Source organism: Athene cunicularia (assembly GCF_003259725.1).
Source record: "Athene cunicularia isolate RWA chromosome 4 unlocalized genomic scaffold, athCun1 chr4_part2, whole genome shotgun sequence".
Taxonomy (NCBI): Eukaryota; Metazoa; Chordata; class Aves; order Strigiformes; family Strigidae; genus Athene; species Athene cunicularia.
Genome location: NW_020799099.1, coordinates 18,099,133 through 18,123,469, shown reverse-complemented (window position 1 = coordinate 18,123,469; position 24,337 = coordinate 18,099,133). Strand labels below are relative to the sequence as shown.

Sequence of the window (24,337 nt, the reverse complement as noted above, 5' to 3'; positions counted from 1 at the left end):
CCTTTTGCCCAGGTTGAGGAATTTACAGTTTGTGACCCTGACCTGACCGCATATGCCATCTTTAATTATCACCGAGTAACCCCGGCAGCCAATGAAACTACTCATGAACGAGTTAATCACTTCATCTGCATGAAGTGGAATGTATCTACAGATGTGCACAGAGAGATAGTTGTGTATATCTATAAATATTTGTCTCCCCTCTTTAACACCTTGATCCCAGTGTGCTTAGTTCTACACACCCACAGGTGCCTGCAGTAGCTTTCCTCGGTATCCGCGTACGAGGGTGCCACCAGCCTACCTGCTCTCCTGCCCAGCAGCAGGGAGGCAGATTTCTGCACGCACTGGTTCAGGCTCCAAACGCTGCATGTAATCAGATGGCAGAACTATTGCATGTGGTGCAAAGTGGCTTTTATCTGCCTGACCTATTTGGGTTTATATGCTGTGCCTCCTGCTGTCACGCTGGAGCATGCATCCACCATCCGTTCCTGCAGGCAGGCAGTTGAAGCTTCCTTCTTTTCAGACAACGATTAGAGTTTTTATGCAAACAGGCGTGGAAAGGTGCTTATCAGCACAGTAGCAGTGTTTGTGCAGACGCGAGTCTCTGCAGCTGTGTTGTATAGACACTTGTACAGTAGCACTTTTCTTTTTGTCATTCAATAAAAACGTAGGGTGACGCAGATGTGGACAGCACTACGTATGATGGGACGACTCCTCTTCACATAGCAGCTGGAAGGGGCTCTGCAAAATTGGCAGCAGTGCTCAAAGCAGCAGGTATGAAAATAGGCTGGAGAATTTTCTTTCACTGTGACGATTCAGGTTAGAAGGCTGCAAGCTGAAAAGAATGTGCTAGTGAACTTATTTAATGAGCAGAAGAAATTGAATGTTAAAAGCATGAAGATTGGTTTTTCCTCAGGAAAGCCCTACTTCCAGGTGCTGTACTACTCTTTAGCACCATCTAATGGCTAAAAGAAGCAAATTGTGTTAGTCAAGGAAAGTTCGAGCACTCTCAGAGGTTTTTTGAGAGTTTCTTTGGCAGTTTTCTAGCTGAAGAAGCAGAGAAAAGACCTCGTTACATAGCTGGGATAAGTGTTGGACTGCTTTTGAAACAAAACAAATAGATCACTGAAACATGAGCTTGTTAGTGTCCCTTATTTCATATCACTGTGGAAGAGTTAGTTTTGAATATTTATTGAACATTTTTGCAATTGTATTTAGACCTGATTTTTCTTCTTTGAAAGAGAAATCCAAGCCTCCCATTGCTCTGGCTGTGTGATTGGTCTTTTAGTAATACCCACACTTTCTCTGACACTACAAAAAGAAAAAACACACCATTGTTTCCTCACATGCATGCTATGCTCTGAGCCAAGAATGGGACTGGAAGTCAGCTGATAGAATCACAGCTTGCTCTTTGGGCCCTGACACTCTGCCTGTCATTTTTTCCCTCTTTATAAATGAAGAGTAGCATTATACAGAGATGTGACAGCATTTAACTTCAGTTGATAAAAAAGCTATTTGCTGATTTAATAGAAAATGTAATTTAGCTTGCATAGCTAAATTAACAGATCTGCCATTCATAACTTAGAATATGTATTTTAAATATTGTTGGAAAGCAACTTGAAGCCTTTTCTTAGGAGTTTATTTGCACACTTGTTTTCCAGGTGCAAATCCGCACGTTGAGAACTTTGAGCCATTGTTTGATCTAGATGATGTGAAAGATGATGAAGATGACGATGAAGGGATTGTGCCTGGAACAACACCATTGGATATGGCAGCCAACTGTGAGGTATATGGTCTGGGGTTTTAATAATAAATGACAGTTCAGTGGTCTCAGACAACTCCTTTCACTGTATTCACAGCTGTTTCAGTGGTGACAAGCTACTAATTTGCCATCAAAAATTAAACTAATTCATCCCAAAACCCACCCACCACCACCCCCATAAAACAGCATCAGAAGAAAGTTCCACTTAACGTACTACTTCTATGGAACAGGAATGACCTGGCACTTCTTGAAATAGTTGCACTATGGTCTTCAATATGGAAAAGTATTTAGCTGGTTGGGCAGCTTGGGTTCGAACGCCCATACTTGGGTTTCTGTGCTACATGTTCTTCAGAACTGCAGACTTTGTGTGTAGGGGAAATGCACTCTGGTGTCCTGCCCAGTGATTAGGCTGCATGGTCCCTGCTTTAGTAGCTGATTACGTGCACTTGGTTTGGTGTGAGTGTAAGGTACCAGCAGTCAGCATCTCTTAAGCACAGGGACCTGGGGCATGGTACCAGCCTTAGGTGAAGATCTAACCCAGGCTTTGTTTTAAAGGACTACTTGCAGGCAGGCAATAACTTCTCACTTAGCCACTGCTACTGCCCTTACTTACTCCACAAAGACTTCCTCTGTATCTTGAAAACAGTTGCCAGATGAAATAGCTAAAGAGCAGGGGAGATTAACTTCTCAAGATTTCTCCCTCAAGCTTTGCACAGGTCTTCTACAGTATCTTTAGTCATACTGATCTGGGACAGAAAAAAAATGCCCATTTACAGATGGAATTAGGGCTTTATACAATATTACTGAAACTTGTTGAGATAATGGACACTAAGGAAGTTTCTGCTAAATACTGACTTTAATGTATTCTCTTAGGTGTATGACATACTAAATGGCAAACCCTACGAGTCAGCAGTGGTTTCAGAAGACTTACTGACACAAGGTAACATCTATAAAGTAGATATATCTGACAATATCCCTTTAGTAATTGAGTACTGAAAGTATACTGGCAGAAGACATTGCCTTGCAATAGCTTGTAACTGAAATGGGGAGGGAGAAGAGGTACCTCCCACCCTCTCATTCATAGAATGAGCATGACACTGTTAAGAGGTAGGTCCCAAGAACAGGAAGGAGTACACTCTTCACTGTTACTGCAATACATTAGTAAACGCTGGGATTGACAGACACTACAATACTCTTTAATTTGGCTTTTTGCTTAGAAATGAACAGGTGCATGATTTGTATAAATAGTAAACTAACATATTTCTCTGCTCCCCAGGACATTTGAGAGACCTGAAAGAAAATTTCAAGACGCAGCTTTACAAGCTATTGGAATTGCCAGATCCAAACAAAAACTGGTCCACTCTAGCACAAAAACTAGGTCTTGGCATACTTAATAATGCCTTCAGGTTGAGCCCTTCCCCATCAAAAACTCTGCTAGATAACTACGAGGTAATGTGGCCATAACAAGTTAGGAAGAACACTCAGACATGTAGACAACATTGTCCTCCTCCTTGGTGAGACAGTGTAGCCCTTTGGTTGTAGCCAGCCTGGAGCCATCTGGTATCTTCTCTCTTAGGTTTCTGGTGGTACAGTTCAAGAGTTGATCGCTGCTTTGAGACAGATGGGTCACACAGAAGCCGTTGAAGTCATTCAGAAAGCACTGTCCGTCTCACAAAGCCTGTCTAACCTGGAGGACAATACAGCAAAAGCTCTTCTGTTGTTATCACCACCTACCTTTGCCAATGGAGAGACAGGTAAAATTGACAGCAAAACATCAGAAGCTTTAAGATGTTTTTTCCATTCTCCCTTGCTGCCTTGGACTGCTGAGAGATTGCATAGCTTTTTACACACCTTGCCCAAGCTGCTTACCTGTTTCAGAAGTACTTTACTGCAGCACAACTTTCTCACTGTAGGCATTTGCTAGGCCTCAAAAGGAGGGGAAAAATGGACCATTTGCCTCAGTACCCCTGCATTACAGTACTGATTGCACTGCCTCCCTTTTCTAAAAGCAGACATCTGCCACTTACTGATGGTAACTCCTTGGATGTACTGTGGATAAGTTTCAAAAGATAAAGTAGGCAGTGATCTCCCAGGCCTGTATGAGTGCCATTACCTTTTGACTTTTTTCCCTCTCACATCTGGATAAATGAAAATGTTTTGTGTTCATAAACTTCTCAGGAAGACTTTGGTATTAAATTCCTCCTTCCACAATGTGTGGCACTCCAAAATGGCCCAGTGTTCTGTAGGCAGAGAATTCAGGGATGGCGTAGGTTACAGGGCACCTCCAGCAGTCACGCTGTCCAACTGCCTCCTCAGGGCAGGGCCAATAGAATGTTTCAAGAGGTTGCCTGTGTCATGTCCAGTTGAGTTTTGACCATCTTCAGCCATAGAGGTCCTGTGGTGGTTTTGGGCAGGGGACTCTACTAACAAAAACAGAAGTTGTGAGAAGGCAGTAATAAGTCATCAGGGATGTTCGGTCACTGTCTGGCCACAATTAAGTAACAATTTTGCCCCTATGCCCTGTTCAAGCACCAGTAATGATGCCAGCACCCTGCTCTGGAAACTTAGACTCAGAAACTTATACTGTAGATATTTCTGGAAAGAAAAAAGAAATGCCACCATAACTCCATCCTGGTCCAACATTGCCAGTTTACTCTGTACAAAACTGTTGAGTCGTGGAATGAACTTCCACAGTTATCCAAAAATGTGGTTGCACACATATTGCTTCTTTAGATTAATCTGGAAGGGTAAGAGGGGTTCAGCTGCTTTGCAGCATGAATGGACTGCACCACATCATTTATTTTAAGATAATAATGCTGACCACTGTTCTAGTCACAGTGAGCCCACATCATACCTTGGATACTGCTCTCTTACAGTCAGACACTCCTTCTGTGGATCTTGCACAGACAGCAGCTGCTGCTGCCTTCTTTGTATCTCAGGCTCACTTATGAGATGAAAATTGTTCAAGTATTTCTCTCAAAAAGAAATCTGTAAGTGAAATAACATGAGAAAGTTTTAGGAGGCTCTTCCTGGTCTATGAATCTGAGAACCAAAGAACCCTTTGCCCTGCTACTGCCACACTCGGGCGGAGTCCTGACTAGTGCAGTGAGAGCATGAGTGTCAGCAGAGCTCCAGGCTTCTCATCCCATCCAAGCTCCAGCTGCCATCAATCACTGCCAGCAGTGCATCACATGCCATGCTTTGGTCAACTAAAAACGTTCAGTACAGTCCTATTATAATATCTAAAGTTAGAGTAATTTTCCTGTAGAAGAGCTTTAACCCTATTGGTTTGTATTCCTTCAGCTTTCCTGAAAACAACACAAATGATAATACATTCCCTTTTTCTCTCTCCCTCAGGTGAGCTTTATAATAGCAAATTTCAAGACAATGAAAGCATGTGTGACAGCGGCGTGGAGACCTCCTTGCGCAAACTGAGCTTTGCTTATTCAGACTCTCTGAACAGCAAGTCATCAGTAACACTTAGCAAAATGACCATGGGCTATGGACGTGAAAGTTCAGTGCAGAGCAATTATATAGCCAACTAGCAATATTCAATTAGCAGTGTGCAGTTTCAGGAACAAATGTGACATTTCAGATTACATTGCTGCCATCCTGGTCCAAGGGAAGTGAATTCACAACCAAAAGCTTGCTGGAGGAACCACACACAAACCTGAACCAACAGCAGCTTCAGCCTGTGACTCCCAGCCATTGCTTTCTTCCTCAAGTACATTTAATTGTCTTCATTTACAAGCCATATATGGTAACCAGGGCTCTGCTGCCACAGTAATACACAGGACTGGACACTGTGAACGACTGAAGGAGCTTTTCTGGTTTCTGAGAATTTTGTTTCGTAGATGAAAGTCACTCCTTGTTAATGCATACCAACTCATTTAATAAAAAGAGGTAAGGCACACAGAGCAATCAACAGATACAGTTTCTAGCTGCTCTCTGCATAATTTTTGCAGCACAGTTGCAAGAAAGTCTCATAAAATAGCTTGTAAAGAAAATCCATGACTTTAATCACAACAATGATAGAGAGAAAAGAGAATCCTAAAAAAAGAATTGTGTATATTTCAAATAATGTATTTAAACTTAACTTTGGTGCCTCTTATTCAAAAAATTTTTCAAGTTTGGCATTTTCCTATTGTAAATAGTTTTTTTAATATCTGTTCCTTTTTAAAAAATGTGCTTTTTAAATGCTTATTTTTATTTTACTTTTTTAATAAAAACCCAAAATGAAGTCTTTTGTCTACACTTGTATTGTCTACACTGAAGATTTATCATTTTGGTTTTAGGTACAAGATCATGCTGATTTCTAAGTACTAAAATAAATACAGCGTTGCAAGCCACCTGTCTTAACGTTTAAGGATCTATTATAGTGGGAGACTAAGAGTGTCAGTTAGTGCTGAGCAGCTGTGCTTTGGAACTAAAGCCTCTGACTCAGGGTCTCTTTTAGTTCTCATAATTATGGCAGCAGAGAATCATTTACGCTGAAACTAACTATTTAGCATCTCAGCAAAACTCTGAGACAGTTCTTTGGACTGTCGAGAAACTCCTCTACTGTGTTCCTGAGCTGTATTTCTTGTTGCATGTGAATTCTGAGATAGTGAGTGTAACTGTTAAGATGTTGGCCCTGCTAAGGATACAGAACAGGTATCAGATTTCATGATGAAAAAGCAAAGAGCTGCATTTAACCACTGTCACTCCCTTGTAGCCACTTTTCTTGGCACAAAGCTGGAGGTTGACAGTGTTGTTCTTGGCTCAGCTCAGTGTTCAGTAACCTGGGTGTCACTTCTGAGAAAATGAATCAAGATAAACCTTTAGAATTGTTAGTTTAGAGCAGTAGTTGCTGTAATGAATTAAACCACGAGTAATGAAAAAAACCCAAACTTGTGATATAATTTTATATCCAGCTGAATTACCAAGTACATTAATTATTTCCAGAGAAACAAGATGTGTAACAGTAAAAACGCTATCCTTTCAGTTACTGGATGTGTAACCTACATCTGCAGTGTCAAAGGCGTATGGATTTTTGGTCAATTAATGTACTTGTCCAGTAGTCTCTTTGCACTCCAGCTGTAACAGAAAGAGGGAAAGGTTTGCATATTCTGTTGTTGAGGAGCTTTTTGAGCCCTAGAAGAGCTGTTCTCTGAGTCAAACACACCTGCTGCTCCCTCAGAATTTCCAGAACAGCTCAGGGGCTGGCAGAGACTTTTCCTGAGGATTCTACAATCCTGTAGGTCACCATCACCAGGGCATGCTGGCTGGTGATTCATACCTATTAGCCTTATTTCTGACCAGCTCTGCTTCTAAACCACCAGAAGACACCTGGGTCTGTATTTCCTTAAGCATTTCAATGCCAAATGCTGCATAATAGCTATTCATCAGGTTAGTAATCCTGCAATGAACAGCGGGACAACTCCCCTAGGCCCTGTGAATTCAACTGCTTTAGATGGCAGTCAGGTAGCTTCTTTCCTTGCAGCATCTCAGTTTCACTGTATTTAACAAGAGAGGCTTTGGTCCTTCTTTTTACTTTTTTGTTTAGAAATAGAAGAATATTAATTTTAAAATATTCTTACTAATTCAAACAGGAACACCGTTTTTACAGTTGAGTCACATACGTCATAGGACAACTTTTCCCATCTGCATTAACCCTTAGCATCTTAAGTAGGTGTTGCAGGCATAGCACACAGTCTGTGAGAACTAGGTGAGTAGGAGGTAGAGCACACCAGCTAGTGTAGGACATACTACAGAAAAGTGGCATGACATTTAGTAGGAGCCATTTGTGTCTTCTTGGGTAGTTCTCATCTGGCAGAGCAAACCTACTGAGAGCTTAGTGTTTACCTCAAGCAGTTCAATTAAAAGAAAATGCTAACACACACATCTTTACTCTTCCTGCTTTACCTTTTATGTTATTAGTAGGTAGCGATCCTGTACAGGGCACACTCTTGTACTGATGGCACCTGGGAAGCAGCCAGGCTCCTTGCTGGTATGGGGCTGAAGGCAGCATACAGAGGAAACAGGTTAGCCGGAAAAAGTGTAAGCAATGCAGACAAGTCTCAACAGAAACATTTAAAGCAGCTGTAACTATCAGAATATATTTATGTGTCTTATCATCCTATCTGCTCATCTCAGGCACAGATCTATCCTAATGCCTCCTTGCCGAGAAAAGAGGTGCTACTCCTATTTCACAAGTGTGATGGAATAAACTAAAAACAGTCCTGCAGGAATTCAGCTGCCTGAGAGCTGTCTAAACCTGGCTTATAGAGAGGAACCTCTCTCGCTTAATGCTAAAAAGAGAGTTGTAATGTCTTATTATATCAGCATTTACATCTCACTAGACTGGGTAGCACAGGGTATTGTCCCCACTCTATTCCATATTACCTCTAAGGAAGCAAAACAGAGAAGTATTATTAGTCACTAAGTTCTCTAAAGTTAGGACTAAGTTGTTGGTTTGTTTTGGGGTTTTTTTTAAGATACATGCACAAACAGCAAGAATGGCATTTCAGGAGTTTTTTTCCATTAGAACTTTTAGTAAAACTTGCCTAGCAAGCTGTCAAGCACTTAGAGTGGGGCTTCTGCACAAGTGGCTGGATGCACAGAAGTACTGACTAGGCCCACGCCACAGTGGGCTTTTCTAATGCACTCCATCATGCTGCAGGAAGCCTGGTGTGTATTTCCATTAGCAACTAAAGCACTGAGGCTGGAGATGTGGTCAAAAAGCATCAACCAGCAACCTCAAACTGATCCTTAAAAGCTGATTTCATGGGTTTGTCCTCCCGAGTGCTACTCATGCTTCCTGTCCCTTTGACAGGGACTGCACAGATTTATCTGGAAACACTTGCAGAATTCAAATGGATCAATATTAAAATAAGAAAGCTTATCTAATGGAGCGTTTTTTCCCTGTAATATAGAGATGTAACCTTTGGGCATCCTCAGTCAAGTTCAGTATTAAATTTTAAATGAATTACAGTGAGGATCAAAATCTGAAATAATTCCAAACTTGATCTGCACTTGAAGTAATTACAACTCACTACATTATTTTGCTACCGCACTGAAGTAATAAACATAAGAAACTTGTGGAATGGAGCAAAAATAAGTTGTGACACCAGACCACGAGAGATCTGCCATACATTCGATGTAAAAAAGATTATTCAGAAAGCTAAACTGCCCTTGATTTTAGATTTGCTGACACAGCTCTAAGTTTCTGGTGCTACCTTGGGAGGTATTTACAAACTTGAAAACCAGTGTGGTAATGGGAGTTCTAAGCAAAATTCAGAGATTTTTGTGGACTGCAGGAAGGACAAGAATCTTGTCTGCACATAGTGTATGAAGTGTCTTTTATCCCTTTTCTGGGCAAGTAAAATGTTGTTTTCTCACATTTAAGGAAGAAAAGCAACCCTCCTCCCTCCAGCTAAGTGACAGGAATGGCAGTGCCCATGTGTTAGCTCAGGGTGCAATGGTCAATACTCACCAACCATCCCCAGCTTTCGGCTCTTCTGGAGGACATGATGTTCTCTTACAGTAGAGCAGTTCTGGAGTAACTGCCAAATGTGTGGTCTGAACTTTTGCTGGATTCAAAAGATGCCTACAGCTACAAACAAAAGACAGCACAGCTTAATTACCTAGGAGTTGCCTTTCTGTAGTCAGGGTTGTGAAGCAGCCTTATGCACTGCATAGAGCCAGGCTGCAGTATGTTATTCAAAGCCTGTAAAGGTTTCCCCATGGACTCATTTAAAAGTAACTGCTACAGAAATTTTTCACCCATCCTTTCACCCTTGCTATTTTCAAAATACAGAGGAGCACTAGGAGGTCAATGGACTTCATTACACGTTGCAAGGGCAAACACTTGTGATTGACTTAACACCAGTTAACCCGTGGCCTGCAGCAGCACTTGCCAACGTTCCAGCTGAGTCCACACACATGTGCTCATGCACACACCAGGTTCATGTTCCTCGCTCTAGATAATACAGTGACGTTTGCTAGAAAGACAGGAGCATGACTAATGCCTCACTTGTCTTTCAGATGTGCTACCACCTCAGTATCTTGTTTTCACCACCCCAGCCAAGAAACCCTACATTGCTGAGGAGAGGGGCTCTGAGGAGGAGGACAGCGGCGGGGGACCCTCCTGAAAGCATCAAAAACCCGCGGCAAAACCGCAGGACGCGAAGGCAGAAGCCCAGGGCGGAGGGAGACGCTCAAGCCACCCCCCCGGAGCAGGAATAGTGAGCTGCTGCTGACAGGGCAGCAGGGAGTGGGTGCAGACGGGAGCAACGGCACCCCACGGCCCTCACAGACAAGAGCAGTGCCCAGGGCAGGAGGTGCGAGCGACAGGGAGGCGGTGCGAGCGGCATCAGAAGGGTGAGGCGCTTTGTGCAGCAGGGCGGGCAAACAGGGTGAGCAGGCAGGGCACAGGCCCTCTCCGGGGCCTAGAACTTACCTGAGCTAGTTCCATCTTACTGTCCTCCACGGGTGGACTGAACCACGGTCCCCACTCGCGTCAAAACCACCACCAGAAAGAACGTGGCGACCCGGACGGAGCTGCCACGCAAACATGGAGCCGTCCAGGTCCCAGGCTGCAGGGAGTGCCTGAGCCTGTCAGTCCTGCCGGAGGGCAGAGTGACAGCACCCGTGTGCACTGCGATCAGCTGGGTGACCTGCTCAGCCTGGTGGTGGAACTCAAGGAGAGGTCGAGAGATTAAGAAGTATTGGGGAGTGTGAACGGGAAACTGATTGGTGGAGTAGCACCTTGGCATCCCTGAAGCAACAGGAGCAAATGGAGGCTCCAGAAGAGGCAGGCAACTCCTCATCCTCTTGCTACCAGGCAGAAGGAGGGGACCTAAGAGACAGGGGAGGCTGGAAACAGGTCCCTGCTCAGGGAGGCAGGAAAATCCCCTCCCAACCTCCCTCACCCTCCATGGTGCCTCTTCACAATAGATTTGGGGCCCTAGAACTTTTGAATGAAGAAGAGAAGGAGGAAGAAAATGAGACAAACGAGGAGGAAGACCAAGGTCCAGCAAGGCCGGTTCATTCTGGAGCAGGTATTAAAAACCAGTTCTGAAAAGAACCCCAGAAGAGATGATCATTGTAGTGGGTGACTCCATTCTGAGGGGTGTCGAAGGCCCCATATGCAGACCAGACCCGATTCATAGGGAAGTCTGCTGCCTCCCTGGGACCTGCATCAAGGACCTCACGGCAAAACTGCCCGCTCTAGTGAGACCCAAGGACTACTGTCCTCTTTTAGTTTTTCAGGTAGGTAGCGACGACATTACCAGGAGAAGTCCTAAAGCAATGAAGAGAGATTTCAGGTCCTTGGGGAAACTGATTAAGGGGTCGGGGGCACAAATTGTGTTCTCCTCCATCCCTTCAGTTGCGGGGATGGATGAAGAAGAATACTGGAGAACTCAGCAGATGAACTGGTGGCTCCAAGGCTGGTGTTACTGTCAGGGTTTTAGATTTTTCAATCATGGGTTGGTATACAGGGCACCAGAGCGTTTGGCATTAGAAGGGATGCACCTGTCCCAGAGGGGGAAGAGGATCTTGGGGCAGGAGTTAGCTGGGCTCATTGACAGAGCTCTTCAGAAGAGATAAAGCTTCCCACTCTTTCTTTCACAGGAAACCACCTGAGGGCTGGCTCACAACATCACTCCTTTACAGCTGGGGATTCAAGCTGAAGCCTGCAGTGCCGAATGCTTAAATCCTGGTACATCATATGCTAGTTGCAAAGACAGAATCACAGGGCCAGCATGCCAGAGTATTACTGTCTAGCTTATTTACAACAGGCAAAGGAGGACTGCTACAACATGAGAAGAGAGAGAGGCTGCAAGGCTGGAAAAGCCTGGCAATGACAATGTTTGCAAAGAGATATCACAGGCCAGCATTTAATGTTTTGAGTTTTCACCACTGTAATAAACGATCAAAAGTTTCAGCTCCTGCATGTGACAATTGCATGCTTCCCCACCAGGCCACCAGCTCAACAGACAGCTCTCATTCTTATTTAGAGCTCCTGTTCTAGATTTCTCAACTCCTCACTGGGCCATAGAACCCATCTCAATCCACAGACAGGCCAGTGATTCTAATACGCAAGGGTAAAGTCCCTTCAACCACAGCCATTCCCCTCAACAGAGTCAAACAGGTCCCCAGCCAGCCATGGAGTAAAACAAATATGCAAAGAGCGAGAAATACTGAACCACTTTACACTCAGAGAACCCATGAAGAAATCTCAAGATCAACTTCCAAAAGCAGACCACCACCTTTGTCCTGACTAGTCCCCAGGGTGTTGTGTCCCTTCCTGCTGCAGCATGCTTCCTTTGCTGTAGTGGCCTAGACTAAAGACACATTTATTTTGGCTATAATGCACACTAATAATCAAAACTGACATTTACAGGTCTTTACTAACTGACTCCACTTCCTACAGTAACATGGCCTTTCTTCAATATTGGCAGGGACAAAACCAAGTAATTTTAAGGTTCTGTATCTTTCACTTAAATTTTGTTTTTCCACTCTAATTATATAAATTGGGGCTTTCATTTCGCTATCTTGTAACATCTGACTGTAAAGCAGAGTTATGCAAACCAGACTCTTTGACTGGAACATGTCCTTAAACATTCAAACCACAAGTTCCTGGATGACTCAACTTACCCCTCAGAGGGTAGGAAAGAAAACTGCGATTCTGACAACGTAAAGGCTGGCTTGTAAGCTACAAAACCAAACTGTCCTTTACTGAGAATAAGAAACTCACTGCCCTGTTCCTCTGCACCTGACACTGCGACAAGTCACTGAAGCAGTCTCTGCTACACACCTCCAAAACAGAAGGCGACTCATAGAAGGAAAGTACTGAAGACAGACATGCCTCCAAGGCAGAACTGTCAGGAGAGGGGGGCGGGGGGGGCAAGGTATGATAACAGCAGGTAACAGCAAAGACTGACAAAGAGCTATGAACACTTACTTAGCGAGGAACTTTAGATTCATTCATATGTATCTTTCCTGGAAAAGATGTAGAAGAACTTGGAAAAGCTTCCAAGGAAGTGCTAAACTGGAGCAAAGTAAGTCTTCCTGGTGTGGCAGAAAGTACCAATAAAGAGGTGCCCTCTAAAGCTCAAAATGCTCTCTGCAGGTCCTGAATAGGTTCAGAGCCAAATCTCTGCCAGAGACCAGTTTTAGGACAACAAATTAGCCAATGTTACACAGCTTTCTTCCAGAACCTGCTCTCAAGTTCTGTTCTGGAAGGGCATCTGTCATGGCTCCTGCTGAGGGGAACTCGACTGCTGCTTTTGCCATCTGTGGAGAACAGCCCAGAGGGAGCCCAGAAGCAAACAAAAGGCCATTTCACACAAGCAAACCCAGTGATCCCTCAAACAAAACATTGCAGGGCTTCACCATGAAAGAATACTGATGAAGCTATTCCCCTCTACTGTTGCCACTAACAATTTAATGACACCGAGGACAAGCACCATGACACTCCCCAAATGCTCTTCCTAATGCTCCTGCTGCTGATCCCCAGCCCATCAGATACAACTGGCAATACAGGTGCTGCCCAGTAGCCGCAGCGACACTCAGATGGCTACATGTAGGAGTGATGGAACTCTGAGATCTCTTCACTGCTGAGTTGCCATCTTTGCCCTGATCTGAGACAAAGGCAGAACAATGTAACCAAGTGTAGCACGGTATGCAACGGCAAAACTACCAAGGGGAAATGGTTAACCAAGGGACATGTTAGAGCCACTGCTGCACAGGGCAGAGAAGAAAATAGCATCTATAAATACATACCTACTACAACAGCAGGAAACCAAAAGAACATATTAAGGATATTAAGACAATAATGGAAGTGAACCTCCCCCATTAAATTCTGTTTTGAGCTCAATCATTTGGCTTAAGCAATTGCTAATCTTTCATAACAGCACCTAGTGCTGAATTAAAGCTTTCCAGTGAGAAAGAATGGACTCACTCTTTAGGGAGCTTCTGACCTTCAAAAATAACAATAATTTAGAAATTGTCCAAACCTTTATATGCCAGTCTGGTAACTGCAGAGAGTAACAGCAAAAAACCCCACCACCAACCATTTTATAAAAGAATGTTCTTCTGCATAACAGTACTGACAGGCATTAGCTGCACAGCCACTTCATCAATGATTGATCATGTACCACATTTTTTTCATGATTTTGCCTAAAATTCATCACAGGCTAAACAAGGTCACTGTTGTCAAAATGTATAGTTTATGGCTTCTAGCAGTCCAAAAGCTCTTTTCTACACCTCTGAAACTTCACTCATGTTCTGAGATGCACTAAGAACAAACATCGTCAACCTCCAGATAGTCCTCTTCATTGTCTTTGAAACGAGTGATTCTGCTGCAGTTTTATTTATTTAACACTATTAGGCAATTTTGAAAATTGGCCTACATGTTGCTGGAAGAGACATTTCTAGTGTAAGAGAAAGACATCAACCAACTTGCCCTTTTCCAAATACAATGCAACTATTTATTAATCATATTTATTCCACATTTTCTCCACATTTTTTCATCCTTACCTTATATTGATTCTATTGCTGCTTTGATTCCAGGACACTGAAAAAAAATAGAAGATTTTTCTTGTATTGTTGGCCCAGGATGCCTCTTGGATAATTTTTTAATTCCTTTATCAATGTCTGCATTTTTTAACTGTTAGGTTTTATTCATGACTATCATTTTCCCTATTTTATATAACCTATGAACAATGGCACATACACATACATATTTCGATTGCTTTCATGTTTTCTTTCAACTAGGGCAAGTTTTGAATCAGAAAAGCCCTCCTATGCAACTACAGTTAGTTGTTTTGGTGACCTAATAAAGCATTTCTAAGCAACTCCCATTTATCATTTCCCTCTCATCTTTACGTTTTTCCTCTTGCTCAGGAGGTTGCCAGTCTTGGTTAATGCCCAATTCAAAAAGCACCAGAGATTGCCAAGCATCTGTTAATATGGTCATTTCTTTGCCCATTACAATTGTGACCACTGCAAGAAAACAACCCGCAGTTCCAAGTTCTCTAACTGACCAATGGAACATGCAGGCACTCTCCCCACATACCAACCATCACCCACGTGGCGCTTCTATGATGAAGATGGACATCACCAGCAGACCTTGTTCAAACACCTTCTATTGTAAAGTGCTGATTCTGTTAGGTGTTTTGCAAGAAAACTGTGAGAGGATGCCTGTGGAACCCCAGCAAGACCCCAGCTGCATTTCAAACCACATCTGACAGACAAGCCAAATGTTTAGCAATCTGCCCACAGCACAGCTTGATGGCCTGGATTTCCTGACAGCCAAACCCTCAGGCTTTCAGCTCCACAGGCTACAGCAGCCCTCCATGCTGAAGCAAGCTTATTTTCTTTGTATCAAATGCCAAAGGGAGACATTTCTATGGGAAACTGAAACATTTTCAAAACTTAGTCAGATAGAAGGTGAAGCACCATTACTTTCCATAGACTAAGGAGCTCAATGTGACACCAGATCTAATCATGAGTCAACAGTGTCTTCTATGGGGGATCCACACACAAAGAATCAAAATTAAGAAGTTGAGGTTTTCTTTTGCTGGAAAGAGAGGAGGAGTGGTGTGGGACACAGGGCCACTCATGAGGGATGCTGGGAAGTAACAGAACATCTGTGCAGCAATGTCTGAGTGAGAAGAGCAGCCCCTGCACTATGCATCTATGTTGTGGTTCAAGCCCAGAGGACAACTGAGCACCATGCAGACACTCACTCAGTCCCTCCCCCTCAGGGATGGGAAGGAGAAAATAAAACAAAAGGCTCAGGAATCAAGATAAGGACAAGAGCGATGACTCACCCACTAGGGTCACAGGCAGAAGACAGACTCCATTGGGGAAGAAAAAAAGAACATCAATTTAGCTTGAACAGCAGCAACACAATTTGCCAATCAAATAGAGCAGAAGAGTGAAAAATACAGCTACATCTTAAAAACACCTTCCCCCCACCCTTCCTTTTTTCCCAAGCTCAGCTTTGCTCCCAATTTCTCTAGCTCCTCCACCCCAGCAGTGCAGGGGGACAGGGATGGGGCTTGCAGTCAGTCATCACCTGTGTTTCTGCCACTCCTTCCTCCTCAGGGGGAGGACTCCTCACACTCTTCCCCTGCTCCAGTGTGGGGTCCCTCCCATGGGAGACAGTCCTCCACAAACTTCTCCAATGTGAGTCCTTCCCACAGGGCTGCAGCTCTTCATGAACTGCTTCAGCATGGGTCCCTGCTGTGGACAGCAGTCCTCCCAGCAACAGACTGTTCTACCGTGGGCTTCCCACAGAATCCCAGGCTTCTTCAGGCACAGCCAGCTGCTCTGGTGTGGGGTCCTCCATGGGCTGCAGGTTGACATCTGCTCTACTGGTGACCTCCACAGGTGGCACATGGGGGTGGCCCTGCTGTCTCACCATGGGCTGCAGGGGGGGTCTCTGCTCTGGCACATCTCCCCTCCCCCTCCTCCTTCAAGTGACCTTGGTTATTTGCATAGCTATTTTCCTCACACTCCTTCTCCTCCCAGGTTCCCCTTCTTAAATATGTCATTACAGAGGTGCAGCCACTGCCACTAATTGGCTTGGCCTTGGCCAGAGGTGGGTCTGACTTGGAGCTGGGGAAGCTTCAAGATGCTTCTCACAGGGGCCACTGCTGTAGCCTCACTCCCCTGCTACACACCCACCCAACACAATCTACTAAAGAAAAAGCAGTCACTTGTAACTCTGTGGTCCTCTCACATGACCATTTCTTCTCTGTACTGACTCCTTTCTCTTTGCACCTTTGGTCAACTCTTCTTCCCATTCCTTCTCCCACAGCCAGGAATATCTCATACTGTGCCACATTATGTAGGATTCCATGCAACAGCAAATGATTTGTGGCTGCACCTGCAGCTCTCTGGGAACAGTCAAAGCTAAAAGCAGAGCTCTCAAGATTATTATTGCTCATGTTGCATGAAAAGAGAGAAGAAAACAATTCTCATACTCAATTACCCTTTCAGAAGGGGGAACAGATCTGCCTGATGTCTGAGTAAACAGCCCAGGTTGCATGTCTATTTGGAAGGCTACTTTGTAGGAGGCAGGCAGGACACCTGATGGAGTGACAGCCATCTGTCTGAAAGGGTAGGACTAGTACTCTCCCTGTTTGGGTGCAGGTAAGATCAAATCACTCCAAGTGAGGGCATACCTGTGGAGGTGGTCAGAGCTTCATTCCCTCCCCTTTCCCTTGCCCCCAGCATACCTTGCTGTTATCCTAAGATGAATTTCCACTTACGGCAGAGTGAAACTGGAAAAAATATGGATTTTTACAACCATAGTCTAGAGGTGCATGTTTGTGCTCCCTCAGAGTTAGGATGAATTCACAACTCCAATTTCATGTGAATTGAAGAACTTGGACTAGCTCTCTTGCACTGACTCACCCATTTTACACATGGGATATATTTTTCCTGTTATCTGAGAAAGTCTCAATACACCGCATAAATAATATGCAAGCTTTGCTGTTAGTATCTTTACATTGAACCAGCAGTTTAAATGCACACATGACAGGAATAGATAGGCAGCTCAATTTGTACATCACTTTAACTTTAGTCAAATTCTTCTCATTTTTTTTCCTCCTCCTGTTTCGCTCCTTATCTAGAAGAAAATGAAGTATCCTCAGACAACGTCCACCAGAGAGGTCAAGGTTAGTGACTTTTCTAGTTCTTCAACACAGGTAGGTTCCCAAGGATAAAACACAACCACTTTCTTCTGTTCAGTCATGAGGAAACCATTATCACTAAATCTGCCTTTTATACTCCCTACATCCAGAGAAACAAAAGGAGCAATTGCAGTGGTATGAAGAACAAATATATAAATGTCATCTTGTTGGGATACAGAGGCCTGGAAGAGAAATAAATAAATAAATAAACAAACAAACAAACAAATAAATAAGTAAATAAATTTGTATACCTTTTAAAGAAGAACCCACTTACAAACTGGGAAGGACCTTAATGTCAGTAAAAGAGACTGAACAACCATTTTTGATCAGAATTACTATTCTCTTCTGGAAACCTCTTCTGGAACAAAAGGTCAAACCAGCAGGATTCATTTGTAAGAATCATGCAAAAAACTCCAAACAGCTCTCCTACAGAATACTACAAATTGTGGAAAAATGCCATGAAGTGTTATCACTCTTACCATCTTCTTCTGAAAATAAGCGAATAAATGGTAATCTGACTTGTACCTAGTAGTGATATCCTATACTTACTGCAGTGAAAGAGATTTGTCCTTTCACCAACATACTTCACTCAACCTATAAATTCACAGCTACTAATGTAGCTGGCCTTTCCAATTAAATCAGTAATAGAAATACACAGAAGCAAAGATGGTAAAAATCACAGTAACACAGGAGGTCATCTCATCTCAGTGGAACATGGCACTGAAGTCCTTACACTACATTTAGAAGACAGATATGTTGTGAAGTATTAAGACAATGTATAATGTTTATATTAAGTTCTATCAGTAGTTAATCTCAGAGGGGCTTAAAAGCACAACCAGAATGCATTTTCATAAAGAACTCCCCATCCACCATCATGAAATATGCTACATCATTTTCAAATACCAATTAACTATGTATAAAAAGCAGACAAATCACATTAAGTGCAGTAAACATGTCCCCACTTACAAGAAAGACGCTATTCATTTTTAAGAAAAAGCACAAATCCTTTATGTGCTGTGTTTTCTGAAGAAACACTAAAGTCTTCACGTTTTTTAAAAGCAATGCTATGAAGAGTAGCACTTGGAGTAGTGCTATGCATTTGTATTTGAAAGTCCAAGTTAGCTTATTAGTAACTATGTATAGAAGCACCAGCTTCTCACAAAACAGAATAATTTCTTAAATCACAGCTGCATACTTTCTTAAAATAACCATGTTGCACTTATGCTTGCTAGCTATTCTTATTAGTTAGCACTGCAGAGACACCACAGCCATGGGAAAAAGGAGTGAAATTTCCCAACGAGGCTCCAGTTGCAGAGCTTTTATTATTGATGATGTCATCCACAAAAAAACCCAGCATGACTCAGACTCCAGATTGTGCCATCAGTTGAAAAAAATAAAAACAGGCTGATTTCTTTCCTTTATATACTCAGGAGGCAGACCATGCTGCCGTGAAAGAGATAAGAAGGGAAAATCTGGCCCATTTTCTATTTGTAAAGCAATTATGCTGGTCCAGATTAAAAAAGATTAAAGATCTCTACTTCCCCTTGTTTAGTTTAGCTTGAAAGAGCAAAGCTGCAGTTTGGAAGCCAAATGTGAGAACACACAGGTCCCCCATCCTGCCAATCTGCTGATTAAGAATTTTGCATTAAGATTTACCTGCTAAGAAGTGCGGCTTAACAAAATGTGTATGTACACACACACACACACACAGACACCATGCTTGCTCTCTATATAGAGAGCTTGCTTGCTAGGAGTGGAAGAAATCTAGGGAAAAGCAACAAATGGACTAAATTAGAGTGTGTCCTGGTTTTGACCAGGATGGAGTTAATTTTCATTGGAGTATTTCATGCCATGTGATGTCATGCCCAGGTCAGGGTGTGGCTCTCCCTAGGGCTCCCTGCACCTTGGCTCATCTGTAGTTAAGCCACTGTTGCATTTTACACCTTTTCTTTTTGAACTCACTATTGTTACTCTTGTTCTCTTGTTATATTTAGTAAATTCTGTCTTTTATTCAACCTATGAATTCTCTTATTTGTCCCTCCCCTATCTTACCAGAGAGGGGAGGGGGAGGTCTGGCTGCCGGTTGAGTTCAAACCTCCACAGTTTTTGGCGCCCAACTTGGGGCTTTTCTTTTTATCGGAGATAAAAAAAAACAAAAACAAAAACAAAAACGCGTAAAATGTGGATTGTTTGGCTCCTTAAGATCTTATCACCTCATATACAATACTGTTTCCCATGCTGTTGGTCACCTTCCCTCAGACTTGGGTTAACTATGTGATGCCAATCTATGATAGCGTGTGGTCATCAGTTCTGGGGATATTTACTGCTGTGTTTGAGAAATTTGGGGGGTTCAGATATCTGTGGAATGTTGATCTGTATGTGGTTACCGTGCTGGTAGGAGCTACCGTGTTCCTGAATGTGGTTCAGGTTTTGTTTATGGTTAAGCTACTATTTAAGATTAACCAAATAACAGAGACTGCAGCCACTACAAGCCTGAGGACAGGCACTGCAGCTGACCCAGAGAACCAGCTCACAGCAGTGTCAGTTGCTCCCATAAAGAAGAAGAAATACACAAGAAAATCCTCTCGCAGTGTACAGGGTGATGATGAACCAGACCCATCTCGAGAACAGGAGGAGGCAGAGCCAGTGATAGTCACCCAATCCTTGTCCTTGAGTGAGTTGCGAGACATATGAAAAGATTACAGCCGCCAGCCAGCTGAGCAACTTGTTACCTGGTTGCTGCAGTGCTGGGATAGCAGGGCCAGTGGCATGGAACTAGAGGGCAGGGAGGCGAGGCAACTGGGATCCCTGTCTAGGGAAGGGGTCATTGACAAAGTTATTGGAAAGGAGACACAAAATCTTAGTCAATGGAAGCGACTTCTGTCAAGTGTGAGGGAGAGGTATCCCTTCAAGGACAACTTGACATGTCGACCAAGTAAGCGGACCATTATGGAAAGAGGCATTCAATACTTGAGGGAGCTAGCTGTGTGGGAGGTAGTTTACTATGACCCAGATAATGCACAGCTACACACAGATCCAGAGGAAGTCCCATGCACCCAGCCCATGTGGAGGACTTTTGTACAGAGCACTCCCTCATCATATGGTAGTGCATTAGCACTAATGGACTGGAGAGATAAAGAGAGACCAACAGTGGATGAACTGGTTCGCTGACTATGACAATATGAAGAAAGTGTCTCTCCCCCCGTCATCGCAACTGTGAAACAATTATCTCAAGATGTCCAGCAACTTAGGGAGAACATGTCCTACTCCCCACCTGCACAGACCAGAATCTTAGCTATTAGGAGCAATTGTTTCTCTACTTGAGAGAACTGGTACACACCATAGGGGAAGCTGTGGAGAAGACATGAAGAAATGGGATTGAAAACCTACCTACCTCCTAGAAAAGTGGGTATGTGAGCTGGAAGGAAGAACAAGTACAGAATGTCATCCTTTCAGGAGAAATGCTGCTCCAGTTTCCAGTAATCAAGATGAGGCTGAAACCCCTGCACACAACACTAACCCACTTGTTGTTAGCGAGTATTATGACCAACATTAGAAGGGCCCTGCCTCCAGCCAGGCAGAGGACAGGGACAACAGAGTTTACTGGACTGTGTGACCGGGCACATCTGACCCCCAGCAGTATAAGGCTCTAGTGGACACTGGTGCGCAATGCACACTAATGCCATCAAATTTTAAAGGAGCAGTTTGTACTTCAGGAGTGACGGGGGGTCTCAACAGCTGACTGTACTGGAGGCCGAGGTGAGCCTAAGTGAAAAAGAGTGGGAAAAACACCCCATTGTGACTGGCCCAGATGCTCCATGCATTCTTGGCATAGATTATCTCAGAACAGGGTATTTTAAGGACCCAAAAGGGTATTGGTGGGCTCTTGGTATAGCTGCCTTGGAAATGGAAGGAATTAAACAGCTGTCTGTGTTGCCTGGTCTATCAGAGGATCCTTCTGTTGTGGGATTTCTGAGGGTTGAAGAACAAAGGGTGCCAACTGCCACTACAACCATGCACCGACAGCAATACCGCACCAACCGAGACTCTGTAATCCCTATCCGTAAACTGATTCATCCGCTACTGAACCAAGGAGTCATGAGCAAGACATGCTCCCCTTTTAACAGCCCCATATGGCCACTGTGAAAGTCTAATGGAGAGTGGAGATTGACAGTGGACTATTGTGGCCTGAATTAAGTCACGCCACCACTGAGTGCTGCTATTCCAGACATGTTGGAACTGCAAGATGAACTACAGTTGAAGGCAACCAAGTGGTACGCCACGATTGATATTGCCAATGCATTTTTCTCCATCCCTCTGGCAGCAGAATGCAGGCCACAGTTTGCTTTTACCTGCAGGGGTGTCCAGTACACCTGGAATCAGCTGCCCCAGGGGTAGAAACACAGCCCCACCATTTGCCACAGACTGATCCATGCTGCACTGGAACAAAATGAAGCCCCAGAACATTTACAATACATTGATGACATCATTATATGGGGTAATACAGCAGAAGAAGTTTTTGAGAAAGGGGAGAAAATAATCCAAATCCTTCTGAGAGCTGGTTTTGCCATAAAGCATGGTAAGGTCAAGGGACCTGCACAAGAGATCCAGTTTTTAGGAGTAAAATGGCAAGATGGATGTCGTCAGATTCCAATGGAGGTAATTAATAAAATAACAGCTATGTCCCCACCAGCTAACAGAAAGGAAATGCAAGCTTTCTTGGGCGTTGTGGGTTTCTGGAGACTGCACATTCCAAATTACAGTCAGATTGTAATCCCCCTTTGTCAAGTGACTCAGAAAAAGAATGATTTTGTATGAGGCCCAGAGCAGCAACAAGCTTTTGAACAAATTAAGCAGGAAATAGTTCATGCAGTAGCCCTTGGGCCAGTTCGGACAAGGCAAGATATTAAAAATGTGCTCTACACTGTAGCTGGGAAGAATGGCCCTCCTGGAGTGTCTGGCAGAGAGCACCAGGGGAGACTCGGGGTCAACCTCTGGGGTTTTGGAGTCGGGGATACAGAGGATCAGAAGACTGCTACACTCCAACTGAAAAGGAGATACTGGCAGCATATGAAGGGTCCAAGCTGCTTCAGAGGTGATGGGGATTGAAGCACAGCTCCTCCTGGCTCCCTGACTGCCACTGCTGGGCTGGATGTTCAAAGGGAGTGTCCCCTCTACACACCATGCAACTGATGCCACGTGGAGTAAATGGGTCACATTAATCACACAACGGGCTCGAACAGGGAGCCCCAGCCGCCCAGGAATATTGGCAGTGATCAAAAATTGGCCAGAAAGCAAAGATTTTTGGCGTGGCACCAGAGGAAGAGGTAGCATGTGCTGAAGAGACCCCACCATATACTGAGCTACCAGATAATGAGAAGTGATAGGTCCTGTCGCATTATGTGAAGACACTGAATATGTATGGAGCCCCACACAACGGGTTTCTGAAGCTGCTGAAGGAGAAGGTAAATCAAGTCAGTTCTCAGAGGTGAAAGCCATCCAGTTGGCCTTGGATATCACTGAGCAAGAAAAGTGGCCAGTGCTCTACCTCTATACTGACTCATTGGATGGTGGCAAACACACTGTGGGGGTGGTTACAGCAGTGCAAACAGAGCAATCTGGGCTGCTGAATTATGGCAAGATATTGCTGCTCGAGTAGAGAATCTGAAGTACGCTATGTAGACACTCATGTACCCAAGAGCTGGGCCACTGAAGAACATCAGAACAACCAACAGGCAGATCAGGATACCAAGATTAAGGTGTCTCAAGTAGATCTGGACTGGCAACATAAGGGTGAACAATTTCTGGCTCGCTGGGCCCATGACTCCTCAGGCCATCAGGGAAGAGATGCAACATATAGATGGGCTTGCAACTAAGGGGTGGACTTAACGATGGATGTTATTGCACAGGTAATCCATTAATGTAAGACATGCCACGATCAAGCAAGCCAAACTGTTAAAACCCATTTGGTATGGAGGACAATGGTCAAAGTATAAATATGGGGAGGCCTGGCAGATTGATTATATCATGCCCCCACAAACTCGGCAAGGCAAACACTATGCGCTTGCAATGGTAGAAGCAGTCACTGGTTGGTTGGAAACTCATGCCGTGTCCCATGCCACTGCCCGGAACACCAATTTAGGCTTTGAAGAGAAAGTCTTATGGTGGCATGGCATGCCAGAAAGAACTGTGTCAGATAATGGGATAATTTCTGAAGCAACCTCATAGACACCTGGGCCAAAGAACATGGCATTGAGTGGATATATCACATTCCCTAACATGCACCTGCCTCTGGGGAAATTGAGTGATACAATGGGTTACTGAGAGCAGTGGGTGGTGGAACTTTCAAACACTGGGACGTGCATTTAGCAAAAGCCACCTGGTTAGTCAATACCAGAGGATCTGTCAAGCACGTGGGCCCTACTCAATCAAACTTCCTACATACTATGGATGGGGATTGAGCTTCCGTAGTGCGCATTCAGAATATGTTAGGGAAGGCCATCTGGGTTACTGCTGCACTGGGTAAAGGTAAACCCATGCGTGGGTTTACTTTTGCCCAAGGACCTGGGTGCACTTGGTGGGTGATTCAGAAGGACAGAGAGGTCCGATGCGTGCCTCAGGGAGATTTGATTTTAGGTGAGAATAGCCAATGAACTGGACTGTCAAATAACCCTGTTATTGCATTTAGTACCCGTGCCACATCCAAGGCCTCCTGCTCCACCGACTGAGCCAACTCCACCTCATTCCTCAGCCTTACAGACTGTCATAACAGATGGAACCCGAAGTTATGGACCAAATGAACTCAGAAAACGTTGTGGAAGGATGGACTATAGACTAAGGTAATGATCTCTGTGAGACTTGGAAAAAAAAAAAAAAAAAAAAAAAAAAA

The 24,337-nt window shown here is 44.0% G+C and overlaps 2 protein-coding genes and 2 long non-coding RNA genes across 9 annotated transcripts in view; 1 reads left to right on the top strand and 3 right to left on the bottom strand.

The window, feature by feature from the left end:
- Positions 1-6,626, top strand: part of NFKB1 (nuclear factor kappa B subunit 1) — a 58,284-nt gene extending 51,658 nt beyond the window's left edge. For 2 of the 3 annotated variants that reach the window (XM_026848218.1, XM_026848216.1), the window contains 6 exons: positions 669-771; positions 1,659-1,783; positions 2,633-2,699; positions 3,036-3,208; positions 3,336-3,513; positions 5,117-6,626. In XM_026848218.1, the coding sequence (XP_026704019.1) occupies positions 669-771; positions 1,659-1,783; positions 2,633-2,699; positions 3,036-3,208; positions 3,336-3,513; positions 5,117-5,304 (834 nt within the window). In that variant the 3' untranslated portion in view covers positions 5,305-6,626. The remainder of the gene's footprint in view (positions 1-668; positions 772-1,658; positions 1,784-2,632; positions 2,700-3,035; positions 3,209-3,335; positions 3,514-5,116) is intronic. The other variant, XM_026848217.1, reaches the window with a different exon arrangement.
- Positions 3,685-8,063, bottom strand: LOC113479868. 4 transcript variants are annotated; one of them, XR_003398360.1, is made up of 5 exons: positions 7,664-8,063; positions 6,764-6,835; positions 6,455-6,553; positions 4,614-4,747; positions 3,685-4,182 (listed from the first exon to the last, which is right to left on the bottom strand). It is a non-coding gene; the product is annotated as an uncharacterized LOC113479868 (long non-coding RNA). The 4 variants fall into 4 exon arrangements; XR_003398358.1 differs by having other exon boundaries at positions 6,764-8,063; XR_003398357.1 differs by having other exon boundaries at positions 6,455-6,835.
- A 3,421-nt stretch (positions 8,064-11,484) lies between these two features.
- On the bottom strand, positions 11,485-15,873 carry LOC113479871. Its single transcript, XR_003398362.1, has 3 exons — positions 15,828-15,873; positions 14,285-14,321; positions 11,485-13,386 (listed from the first exon to the last, which is right to left on the bottom strand). It is a non-coding gene; the product is annotated as an uncharacterized LOC113479871 (long non-coding RNA).
- A 1,439-nt stretch (positions 15,874-17,312) lies between these two features.
- The window catches only part of MANBA (mannosidase beta), a 47,434-nt gene continuing 40,409 nt past the window's right edge, over positions 17,313-24,337 (bottom strand). The window contains exon 14 of the mRNA XM_026847933.1: positions 17,313-17,630. Coding sequence (XP_026703734.1) covers positions 17,406-17,630 — 225 coding nt within the window. The 3' untranslated portion in view covers positions 17,313-17,405. The remainder of the gene's footprint in view (positions 17,631-24,337) is intronic.